Source organism: Camelus dromedarius, chromosome 2 (genome assembly GCF_036321535.1).
Source record: "Camelus dromedarius isolate mCamDro1 chromosome 2, mCamDro1.pat, whole genome shotgun sequence".
NCBI lineage: Eukaryota > Metazoa > Chordata > Mammalia > Artiodactyla > Camelidae > Camelus > Camelus dromedarius.
In genome coordinates this window covers 8181246-8194480 of record NC_087437.1, presented here as the reverse complement: position 1 = coordinate 8194480, position 13235 = coordinate 8181246, and the positions used below count along the sequence as shown (strand labels likewise).

The following is a 13235-nucleotide window of genomic DNA, read 5'->3' as shown; positions in this document are numbered from 1 at the left end:
TTCTGGAAAACAGTTTCCAGCCTAACTAAGCCAATGTCGGAAGGTGACTGGAGGAAAGACGGTGAGTTCTATTCTGGATATGTTAACTTTAGACTGACCGGGATACATGCCCATGGAGATGTCTAGGAAGTGGGGTTTATCCAGTCTTCTGCAATATGCAAACAAGCTGCTCTAGGACTCTGGTTCTAACCCAGCCTGGGGTGAGAAAGTAACTGCGGCTGTGAATTCAGAACCTGGGAACTAAAGACACCAGCCAGGAGTGAAGGCAGCTTCAAGAAACAAAAAGAAAGTCTCGGGAAGGCTGATAACCTCCAAGCGGTGACTTGGGGAGCAGGATGGAGGGGGTGTCGGGAGATGTGACTGAGATACCTTACCCCCCCAGTGGGAAGGTAACTGTATGTTAATTGATAGTCACTCCTCTCATTTTAAAAATCCCATTATGCAGGAATAATACAGTATATTTAATAAATGATCCTTCTTTCAGAACTTTCAAAGTCAAGTTTGTTACTTTGTACAATTTGTGACCTTATTGCCTCACAGTCTTTCAGAATCATAGTGAGTTCTGGCTGAGGTTCCAGGTGAGGTAGTAAACATTCCACACAGAGGGGTCTACCGCCAAGTCAGTGGGGCCGTACCACCACCAGCACCACCAGCACCACCAGCACCACCACCTCCACCACCTCCACTGCTGCCACTACCAGTGCTGCCCAGGTTGGAGGAACAGAGACTGGAGAGAGGTGGTAGAGAGCAAAGGAAGGTAGCAATTCCAAAGGAATATGGACATTAATAATGCTTTCAGGTAAATGCTTTTCATTTTTATTCGATGACAAATGTACTCAATGAACAATTATACGTGTGGTTTTCTTGTCCCTCCATTTTCTTAGTAATAAAATGACACCTTGGCTTCCTGTTGGACTACATACATGGAGGAGTGACATATTCCTCTGACTACCTTATACAAAAAGGGTTTCCATCAAGTGTTTGTTGAATGAATGAAAGAATGAATGAACATATGAAAACACGTTACATCCTTTTTTTAAAAAATGGAGGTACTGGGGATTGAACCCAGGACCTCGTGCATGATAAGCAGGCGTTCTACCACTGAGCTCTACCCTCCCCCCAAGACACATTACATTCCAAGAATGGTTCCACGTGAGAGAGAGTTGTATCATGGCTATCCCCTAATTACAGAAAAATAAAGTTCTGATATAACTTTGTTGTGATTTGATGACTTTAGGTCACATCACAGTATCAGCGTCCCAGTGGTTCAACAAGCCCCAGGAAAACTATTGCTAGCCAGAGGAAGGGTTGGGTCCCTGTTGGGGCCCTGTGGTGGGGCTTGGTCCTGGATCTCTCTGACTCATCTGATTCTTCTTCTGAGCACATGGATGGTGCTACAGGGTCCTTCCCTCGTGGCTTCCAGGGCAGGACACCAGCCTTATGCGTAGGCTGCAGCATGCAGTGGCTGGCCTGTTGCGGGTACTGAGGAAGTAAATGGATGCTGACTGACTACTGAAGTCTCTGAGTGAGATGACGTAACTTTGGGATTTGCTTTCAAATACTCCAGTAATGAATGATGAATGAAATGAAATGAAATGAAATAAAGTGGCTGAGGATATGGATAAAAGAAGAGTGAAGAAAAAGTTGATCCTGGTTGAAATGGGCGATGGGGGCTCAAGGTGGCCTTCCATTTTTGTGTGATTTTAAAAAATTTTCCACTGAAAAAAAGAAACAAAAACGTGTTGGGGAGGCAAAGCCAGGAAGGCTTGCTAACAGGTTAACAGTTGTACAGGCATTTATGGAGTGGAAATTTTTAAAAGAAATTTTACTGTCGGGATGAGAATAGAGTTGTGAACGTCGGGGAATTCAGTCCAAGCAAGAGCAGCCCACTGTACTCGTATCAAGTACAATTTATGTATGAGTTGTGTTGACATTAACTAGTTTTAAAATGTCACTTTGCATAAACAGCTAAAGCTACTAACTTTGATTTTTTTTTTTTTTTAGGTTTTAAAATATTTTATAACGAAGGCATTTTTTTTTCCAGTCTCTAATTTCCGTCGTCTCTTGCAAAGATCTCCTGCCCTAGGAATTTCCCATAAAATGGATAAAAGTGGCCTCATGTGCTGAGTGGATGCTTCTGAGAGGAAGCAGCATAAGAAAGGGTTTCTGCTTTTGGGAAATTTCTCATCCAGCGCCACATCTTTTCTTTCCTTTCCTTAGGCCATACCTCTTTCCCATTGTCATCCTACAAATTCTGTCCTTACTATCAATTCTTTTCATTATTCTGCTTGGTTCTGACATCCTCTGTTCATTCTCTTGAGAACTCTTTATTAGGGCAAAAGTGTTTTAAGCAAGACAAAATAGAATACAACAATAATTATGCTCATATTTGAAATCAGATTCCTAGAGCTCAGGCATACACGTTCACATGCCTAGATAAAATACTGTGCCAGTTTCTCTGAGTGTTTGTTCTTAGATGCCTAGCTGTCTTTATGGAGATTTTGCCTAATTTCATTCAGGCATACACAGGTCAATCACCAATTCACTGAGTACTTACTAAGTGTTTTTTTGGGAATCACAGAAAGACGAATCAGAACATTCAATTCTAGGCTGATATAAAATCTCAAGGAGCAAAGCAAAATGTAAAGATAGGGGCCTGTTTGGGGTGGAGGGGAGGGTGTAGCTCAGCAGCAGAACAAGCACATGCTTAGCATGCACAGGGTCCTGGGTTCACGTCCCAGTACCTCCACTAAAAAATAAAGACAGATGTTGAAGAGGTTTTCATTGCATCATTCCTGGCATGTAAATAGCTTTCATCTCATTTACAGAATGTTTTGGAAACCTAGGCAACTGACTATGAGAAAACCGACAAGTGATTCAGATGAGGAAGTCCCGCTTTCATGGAGGAGAAAGTATTTTAGGAAGAAGAGGAGACCCTCAAAAGACTCTGAAAACCACAAGGACCAGGACAATACGCAGACAGTCACATTCCCCTGTTCCATATGCAACCATGAAATTGACCTGCCTAGAATTTTCTTCCATAAAAAGCAGCACGTGGCCCTGGCCATGCTGGGCTTTCAGTGGATGGGCGGAAAGAAGCCGGGGCTCTCAGTGATTGCCACTCAGAGACAGTCCATCATCGCTAAGCTGTTGTCATCTTCTGCATTCACTGAAAAGACCTTACAAAGCATTAATAGTGCTTTCGAGCTACTCCGGAAGAAGCAGATACCATCATACTATAAGATAATTGACAACATTCCCAAGAGTTCCACATACTCTCAGAAAATCTGCCACCTATTAATTAAAGGAGTAGCCATCTGTGAAGACAGGAATTCTATGTGGAGGGTTGACATGAACGATAAATTCACGATAGTGAATAATTTTGGCAACAAGCCCAACGTGTGTTTTTTTGGTTTGTTTGATGGCCATCACGGGGCCTCAGCAGCAGACCTGACATCCGTGGAATTCCCAGTTTTACTTCTCCATCAGCTCTCCACACTTGATCCTTCCTACCAAATGACCTCTGACGAGCAAAGCATAATCGATTCCTTTCACACAGTGTTCAGGGAAGACTACACGGCTGTAGAAGACCTCTTCTCCAGAAAGAGAAAGACAAGAGAGTTGAAAGGGGAGTATGAGAAGATACACAAAGCCTTTGCAAAAGTGTTTTGGAGGATGGACAGGCTTTTACGTCTCGGGAGGAAAGAAGCCTCCAGGGTTCGATGGAGTGGCTGTTCTGCGGTGACTTGTCTGTTGGAAGGCAACGTTAAAAATCCCTATGCTGAGAGGAGTTGGAGAAGGATGGGCGGCCATGATGGTTTGGCAGACAGGTTCCCTTCCCAGGAGATGCCACAAGTCATTTCCGGAGTACTACACATTGCAAACACGGGTATGTATGCGCCAGGTTACACCTTAACCTTGTTTTATTCCTGGCAGCAAAACCTCTCCTGCTTCCAGAATTATTTAGTGACCTATTATTGAGCGACTGATGATAGATATTTCATTGACTAAATTAAGAAACAATCAACAACCCTGGTTTAAATTCAGATTACAGGCACCAAGTTAATTGTAACTACTTTTCAAGGAGGCACGTATATAAAGTAAGGTGATCAAAGCATCAGGTTTTCAAATGGGGTAGCAATATAGCTGCTGATAAAGGCAAAGCATATACATTACACTTGCTTAGATCTAAATGAAGCTAAAAACATCTCCTACACTTCTCTTTTTCAGGGGAATGGAAAGTTCTTTGAGAGTCATTAGTACAGTTGCTCAAATGGGTCAGTTATTCTGGTCACTAACGTATCTGCACTCTCGTGCTCACTGGTCAAGTAACATCAGTTTCATCTTAGAGAAAACAATCGTTCCTGCTTTCGTTTTATAGGCATGTATTCTCTTCTCAAAAAAAAAAAAAAATTGGCTATATTCTAATTTTATTTCACAAAGCAATTCTTTAGACCTTCAGCGCTAAAGTTGTAGCTAAGGAGCCTGCCAAAATGAAAAGCCCAGAGGTAAAACAGCTTTAAGATAACCTGAATTCCATGCTGAGTTCCGTGAGATGCTCAACTAGGGTTCCCCTTTCATGGATAGATTAATGACAGTGTCCACTTATAGAATATCAAATACAGAGTAATTTCTCATGTAGTCTTACGAGAACCCTGATATTTAAAGATACCTAAGTATTGTTTGAAAAAAAAATGTTTGGCGTATAACACTGTGTAAGTTTAAGGTGTGCAGCCTGTTCATTTGATACATTTTTATATTGGAACATGACTGCCATCATGGCGCTATTAAGCACTGTTACCAGGTTACATAACTATCACTCCTTTTTAGTGGTTGGAAAAATTAAGTTCTAGACTCTTAGCAAGTTTGGTGATAAAATTACGTCTTCTGTGCATGAGCTCTCTAGGACTGACTGACTCCTCGCTGCAAGTCTGGACCCTGAAACATCTGTTCTATCTCCCCCACCACCCCCTGGTATTTCTAAGTGTTGTTAACCCAGTTTTCCAGATGAGCAAATGGAAGCTTGGAGAGGTGAAATAACTTGTTCAAGGTGTCAGAGGTGAGAGGAACTGGAGTTGCCTCTGGAGGGGACTGATTCCAGAGCCTGAGGAGTGAGTCTGGGCCTCAGGAACCGGGAGGCAGACACAGCTCCACACCAGGGCTAGAGAGAATCACAGAGACCACGACAGTGTCAAGGGCCCTGGAAGCCAGCCAGTTTCTGAGCCAGCTCTGGTTCTGAGCCCAAAAGGAGAGCTCGAGATTAGGCACTGCCAAGGAGCCCCGTGCAGTGCCGGCTTCCCGGAGGCTCTGCTGTTGCTCAGGCTCTACCGCTGAGGTTCCAAAGGGCTTCAGGGCAGGCCTGCTTCATGGATGGAGAGTTTTCAGATTTCACACCAATCTGGGAACTGATCTATATTCTTGGACTCGGGACCTCTATTAGACAATATCATTAAAAAAGAAAAAGAAAATATCATTCAATATCAGGGTTCTTGTAAAATTAGAGGAAAAACTATGAGACATTCAAAAAGTACACACCGTCACCAAGTGGTCAGTTTACTGTGATTCACTAGTTCCAAGCTCACCAGCAGGTTCTCATCTCCAGGTCAGACATTTGTTGTCAACAGGCTGACATAACTGTGTTAAAATGTTTTCATCTGGGCCCCCTTCATTTTCAGAGAAACAAATATGGTAGGAAAAATACCCAACTTGCGAAAGGCAGGTCATGATTTCTGATACAGAAGTGCTTCTACAAGAAAGCAATCAATTTCAATGGGTTACAAAAAATACATTTTCACACGTTTATAAGAGCATATCTTTGTTATTTTATAAAAATAAGGCTTATAATGATAGCAAGGGAATTCATTTTTCTTGTTTGAAATTTGTAAAATACCTATGCCATCACAACTCTGGAATTAAACCCCCCCCCCACTTTATAATGAAACATGAGTGCAGGGATGAAGCCACTGAATAAATGTTGAACTTGTACTTTGTGGAAAAATGTCCAAACTGACATTCTTAATTTTTTTGTTACCACCCCTCTTGGAGCTGTCTTATTTCACTTTAACTAGGATTAAAACACTAATGTATTAATACAGAATACATAAATTACTTTTTTCCTAACATCAAATAACAAATTTTCCGTTTCTAATTAACCACACTAGTTCCTTATAAACAGAAGGGGTTCTTACTCGAACCCTTATGTCCTTTCCCCAGTGCTTTTATTTTCATTAGCTTTCTTGAGATAGCATTCAAAAGCACACGTCACCCGGTCAAGCGTGCACACCGTTCGGTGGGTTTTAGTGCACTCACTGACACGTGCACCCTTCACCACAGTTTTTGTCACCTCAGAAAGAAACCCAGCACCTTTAGTAACCAGCCCCTCCTCCTGTTTCTCTAGGTCTAACCTCCAGTGGGTCTCTACGTGTTTTCCCATTCCGGACGTCCTGTAGCAGTGGAATCACACAGTGTGTGTTCTCTTCTGACTGGCTTCTTTCACTTAGCACGTTTTGGAGGTTCTGCCACGTTGTAACATGTTAGTACGCTTCCCTTCTTATTGCTAAACAATATTCCACAGCATAGATAGACCACATTTTGCTTATCCCCTTATCAGCGGATAGCCATGGGAGTTGTTTCCACTTTTTGCCTATTATGAATAATGTGGGCGTGCACACTGTGTGTACAAGTTTTTGTGTGGACATGCTTGCACTTCTTTGGGGTATATACCCAGGAGTTAAATTGCTGGGTTATTAGGTAACTCTGCATTTAACCATGTGAGGAATTGCCAAACTATTTTCCAAAGTGGCTGCACAACTTCACTATCCTGCCAGTGATGTATGAGTGTTTTAATTTTTACATTCTCCTAACACTGTCTCTGATTCTGCCTTTCTCAGGTATAAAGTGGTATCTTGCTGTGATTTTCACTTGCACTTTCTGATGACTAATGATGACAAATACTTCTTGATATGCTTATCAGTCATTTGAATATCTCCCCTTGAGAAATCTCTATTCGAATCTCTTGTCCGTTTTTAATTGGGTTATTTGTCTACTGTTGAGTTGGAAAGTTTCTTTTTATATTCTGGATACAAGTCCCTTATCAGATATAAAATTACAAAATATTACATTTCCTTTAATTCTATGTCTTGTTTTTCTCTTTCTTGATGTCCTTTGAAGTAAGAAAATTTTAATTTTGACAAAATACAATTTCTCAACTATGCTGTTGTTGCTTTTAGTTTTGGTGTCAAACGTAAGAGACCACTGCTTAATCCAGGGTCACAAAAATTTACAGCAGTGTTTTCTTCTAGATGTACAGTTTTATCTTTTATACTCAGCTGTAGGACACATTTTGAGTTACTTTTGTACGTGTGACGGGGTAGGAGTCCAACTTTACTCTCTTGTATGTTAATATACTGTTGTCTTAGCACCAACTGCTAAAAAGATTATTTTTCCCCGTTGAATTGTCTTGTCAATCTTCTTGAAAATCAACTGGCCAGTGTAAAGGTTTCGAGCTGAAGTCTTAATTCTATTCTATCTGTCCCTAGGCCAGTACCATACTGTCTTGAAAGCTGGAGCTTTGTAGTAGGTTTTGAAACTTGTTAAGTGTGAGTCTCCAGCTCTGTTTTATTTTTCCAGGTATTTTTGCCTATTTTGGGTCTCCTGCTTTTCCATATGAATTTTAAGTTAAAAGCTAGCTTTTGCTCTTGGCACACTCTAGGATTCAGCCATTACTCTTTTGACCTGAGAATTCCTTACTTTCTTACCAGCTCATCAAATTATATGACTTAAAAGTGTATGTGTTATCTGGGACATTTTCTTATCCTCAGTGGAAGGGTCAGTCTAAGACCCATACTGGTGCATTACTGTTCCTTCCTAATAGTTGAGTATTTAGTGTATCTGCTATTCCAGTGTCTTTATGTCTAGATTATACATATTTGTTAACAATTCCTTTTAATGAGGCCCTGTAAACTACTTTCCCTAGCGTCCTAGCGTTCTGTCCCATGGGCTCACTCTAGAGCCAGAGGCCAAGCAAGCATGGCTTAGCCAAGACTTCTCTCTTCCTCACAATTCCTTAGTTGTTCCTCAAGCCCCCTTCCTTCTCTTCTTCTCAAGGTTACCAAGTGACTACTTTAACGAATCCTCACAACCTCTGAGGGTAAGAAGTCACATTTTAATACACGAGGACTGAGCCTCACCAAAGCCTTATATGAGGTTACACTGTTAGCGAGTGAGCCAGGACTCAGTCTCATTATTCAAGTGAACACCAGCAGCTTCCTGTTTTTAAGGTGTCCCTTCATTCTTAGGTGGTCTTCATCTTCCTCACTCACAACTGGTGCTGTATTTGCAGATTTTAGAATTTTTTTAAATTTTCCTATCTAGATTTGTGATTGTTCTGAAAGATGTGAATATTTCTGCTCACTCATAGTGGTTTAATAAGTTGCTTTTAAAATTATTTCCAGCCCTATCCTTTTTCTCCAAAACCTAATTCAGCTCTAGAATCACCTTATCTTACGTAGGGAAAAAAAAAAAAATATATATATACACACACTTACCTTTTATAGACTTAACCTTCCCCATCTTCCTTTTTTTTGCGATATACTGATGGTGGATTCACATATATACAAATCTGATTCTGAGAACACAATCAACACATATTTGATAGACAGGACTGTTAGGCTCCAGATGGAAAACAGTGAATATGAGTTCCATGCTCACCCATCTTACAAAACAAAGGGATCTTTTGAACATACAGTGAAAACCAGCTCCATATCAAAAAGGCGCTCATGCTAATCAGCAGTAGGAAGAGTCATAAACCTGATGCCTATGCACACAATTTCAGCTTCTTCTGCCAAAATTAGAGTCCTGAAGAAAAACTGGATGTAGGCTGTTTTCCTGATCTCATTTACATGCACTCCAACCATGCCTCCCTCTTAGGTACACCTCACTAGGGTTTACGTTTCCTTAGTTTATGCTCCTTTTTCTTCCTCCAGTAACTATCTCCTCATTTCCTAAGTTCCTGCTCCCTACTCCCTTAAGCCTGTAATTCTTAGTAAGGCTTTCCTTACAAGTTTTTTAAATGGGTCTGAAATGAAACACTTCAAGCTTCCCCTCCATCTCTTTCGGACAGCCCCTCTTCCGCTGCTTTCCCCCTTCACTGGAACACAAAGCAAAAGAAACTTTACCAGCTACCTACTTACTAAATTCTTCTTAAATCCTCACAATAACCTTGACAAAAAATAACATTGCAGGCGGGAAACTGCTACTCAGGGAAATAGAGTGACTTAATGAAGGTCACACAGACAAAATTGGGGTTTAGAGGCCAACTGTATCAGGCCCCCAGGTTTTCCTCTTCCCCAGGCTGCTGCATCCACACCAAGCCACCTTTTTTTCACCCCTGGACACTCATGTATCCAAGTGATGCTTCCTTTTTTTTACCACCGCATAAAATTTTTCGTCCTCTTTTCCTCCAGTACTTTCTTAAAGCTTTCCTGTTATTTTCAACAGTAAAGGACCTTGATGGCCTTATCTGGAAAAAAGTATTGATCTTGCCCACTCAGATCTAGAGGTCCCTCTGAGGTGCAGAGGAACACCCTTCCTTTTCATAAAACTAGGGACAACCCAGTAACCGCAGGAGGCAGTTACACCATTGCCTCCTGCGTAAGGAACACTTCGCCTGACTATACGGATATGCCCTCTTAAGAAAGGCCTAAATATCACCTCACAGCAGCTCTTTTTAAATTCCCATTTGATTAATGTCCCCAAACATGCTGTCTCTCTAGTAACCCTGTTCCACCTTGGTTCTGATAAGTTTCTGAAGGGCACGATCTCTCCAACTATTAAAAGATGGTAACTTTATGTCAGGAATTTGAATTCTCATTTATGCTCAGATTTATTAAAATTTTTGCCTAAGGGTCTTCATCACGGTTCACTGCTTAGTCTCATTTCCTTCAAACAGATGTTACACGAACCCTTCTTTAGAGCAAATCTAGCCTCTCTCTTCCTTCAGTGACACATGGACATATAGTGTTATTTTTAAATCTTCATCTATTCTCGCTTTCAGCTTTCACCTGCTTTCAACAGCCCCATTTGCAGCTGACAGCATATGCAACCTGAGGGTCAGGAAATAAAACTATTAACTGCACATTCACTGTTTCCTCAAGTCTATTCCATGAATACTCTTCCAAAATAATCTTACTTATCCTCTTATGTCCTGGGCTATGCATGAAGAGCTGAGAAACACCGGGCACCTCTCTGTCATTTCCTCTTTCCTTCATGCAAATTCACACAGGTAAAGATGTGAGCTATCTGGAAGGCACAATTTATCAGGATGAATAAACTGTCAAAGAAATTAAATAACTCACTTAGTAAGTCAGGCACAGCAAGTCAATGGTAGAGCAAAAACTGCAGCCATTACTTAAGGTCCCCATTTTCTAGAAAATTTTATTGTGCTGATCACAAGGGATGTCCACAATAATAAAATCAACCAAAATGGCATTTCCTACTCTATAGCACAGCAATTAAAAAAAAAAAAAAAGACAAATAGTAAGTACATAAGCTCTCTGCAGAGGCAACTAAAATCAAAATACCAATTTACTACCCTTTCACTGTAACTGCATAATCGTATTAAGTTCTTTCCAAATCACACGGAGGAGAAACAATGCCTTTTCTTCTTGCTGAGTGAGCTTTGGCTTGCCACATGCAAATAAAACATGTAGGCAGTCAGTGGACTTGACTATTTTGAGCCAAATTATGTCCCCTGTGTTTTCAGAGCTATGGGTGTACTATTTATACGTGTAGGTACACACACAAAGAAATTTTCTAATTTAAAAGGGGAACGGAACCAAATGTTCTCCTAATAAAACAATTCACTTTACCCAGTTGGCATGTTCAACACCAAATCCATGCTGCTTTGCTGCTACAGTAACAATTTACAGCTCAGCAAAAGTCAACAATTATCTTACTGATTCACCTTCTACAGAGTGTAAACTTAGCATGACTGGCAGAGAAGTTAATAGAAAATATTAATAACCAAACCACAAAGAAATAAAAGAGGTCACACAGTTTTGAGGACTACATCATTCATAGTTATTAGGGTTCCAAAACACTTTCCATTACATCGTACCCTCTTTGGTCCCGTCCAATTGCTCAGATATTAACAATTCCCATTATGTAAATAAGCCAATAGGCTCACCCCTATGCCTGCCACGAACGCTTCACCAACTTAGGCTCTGATCGACCATATTAGTGGGGTGAACCTTAGCCTTCTGCAATCTATATCCTTTACCTAAAACATCAGGGGATTAGAAATGAAGGCCTGCAGCACAAAATTCTGATTCCAGGTAGAGTTTCAAATCAGAATATTCTAATGTAAATTTTCCTATGATTCCAGAAATTTTAATTCTCAAAGGTATTATATACAATTATGTTCCTGAAGACTTGGGGAAAATCAATTTTCCCTAACAAGCTAAAAAAATTCTGAGTCTTTTTTTTTTTTGTATGCCAAAGGAAACTGGTAATACAACCACCCTTCAGTCTGTTCAGAGCATTGTGCTCAGATTTGCTTAAGATTTCAATAAAGCACACATCACGGGTTCGCCTGAACCATGAACAAACTAGTCAGCTTTTTAAGATTTCAGTTTTCAATCAAGAGGTTTTAATGTTGGCTAGCTATTATCCATTTAAAACAATGATATGTTTTCTTCACAGAGCTGACTTTCCTTCTTTTTAACACAAATAGCAAGCCTAGTAAGACGGACTAACAGTGGCATTCTCACACACACCTACAATCCATTCAGGTTTTAACTCTGACCAGTTAAAAAATTATCAAACTCCACTCTTAAATTTAAGTCAGTTTGTGTTTTTAATTGAAAAGGCATTTATTAAAACATTTAAAAATGTCTGCTCTATGGAAGATATGTTGGTTATAAAAACGTTCAATTCTTGACACTACCAATATATGTAACACTCAGAAGCTGTTTCATAAAAAAAAAATTACTTCTTTTTCATTACCTGTAGTTTTAGTTATTTTAATACTAAATGCAGTATTTTTAACACTAAGTTGCTTAAAAAGGAGGAATAAACTGGCCTCCTCGTTTGATATCTGAATTACTGTGTATCTTCTAATAATGGTATCAATATTACACATATTTAAAAAAATATTTTTAAATGACCTGCTTTCTGTTTATGTACTGAAACAAATCTATGAAGTTGACAGCATGCTTTGACACGATTGATTATAAATCTCTAGGATCAATTTTTTAAAATAATCTTTTAGGTAACGTGCAAGCAGTCTTATGCAGAAATGGAAAAGGCTTTTGCCTAACCAAAGAACACACCATGCAAAACATAAATGAAAGAAGAAGAGTACTTCAGAACGGAGCAGTAAGTAGCTCAAATGAACCGTATGGGCTTGTAGAAGAGCAAATAAAAACCACACGAGGACTTGGGTTTCATGGAAATCCCAAACTGAAAAAATTCATTATCCCAGCACCTCAAACTATTTCTGTCCCTATCGATGACTTATGTCAATTCCTTATCTTAGCTACCAATGGGCTCTGGGAAGTTCTGGATATAAAGGAAGCCACTGCACTGACAGTGACAGCATTTCACGTGTATACAGAAACACGTTCTACCACAGGAAACAAACTGTCAACATCCACGGGGCCCCTGCTTTCCCCAATCAACGAACAAAACGCATCTAAATCAGAAACCAATATCCACATAGTATTTCAGAGCAAATCTGAATTTGAAGAATGTGTGTCAACTACAAATTCAAAAGAAAGGTCGGACTCAAAAGATTCTGAACATTTCACTTGTAACCCTGGTCCCTGCAGTGAGAAAGAAACTGATGAACCAACCAGCATGGACAGTGTGCCAAAAGATGCAAGTGACAAAGAAAAAAAATCTTACCGTAAGAGTTTCTACGAAGGAGCTGCTGAGTACATTAGCCGTGAACTTGTGAACGCTGCTTTAGCGGCTGGCTCCAGAGACAACATTACAGTTATGGTAATACTGCTCAGCGGAAGTGAGTATCAGTTTCAAATGTAAAAGTTAAAGTTTAGATTATCCAGAGAACAGAAACATGAAGACAGTTCTTCAATGAACCAGATACTAAGACAATACATCAATATCACGCAAATCGTTTTAAAGAATGTAGTGAAGAAAATACAAAAGCATATTCTAGGTGATGCGATACCATTTATGTATGTGCATTGTTTCATGCCAAAAAAGAGAGAAAAACC

The 13235-nt window shown here is 40.0% G+C and overlaps 1 protein-coding gene across 1 annotated transcript; it reads left to right on the top strand.

The window, feature by feature from the left end:
- The first annotated feature begins 450 nt into the window (after positions 1–450).
- PP2D1 (protein phosphatase 2C like domain containing 1) lies at positions 451–13124 on the top strand. Its single transcript, XM_064491039.1, has 3 exons — positions 451–799; positions 2829–3889; positions 12269–13124. The coding sequence occupies exons 1-3, from the start codon at positions 777–779 to the stop codon at positions 13039–13041; spliced, it is 1857 nt and encodes a 618-aa protein (XP_064347109.1). The 5' UTR covers positions 451–776; the 3' UTR covers positions 13042–13124.
- The last annotated feature ends 111 nt before the right edge of the window (positions 13125–13235 follow it).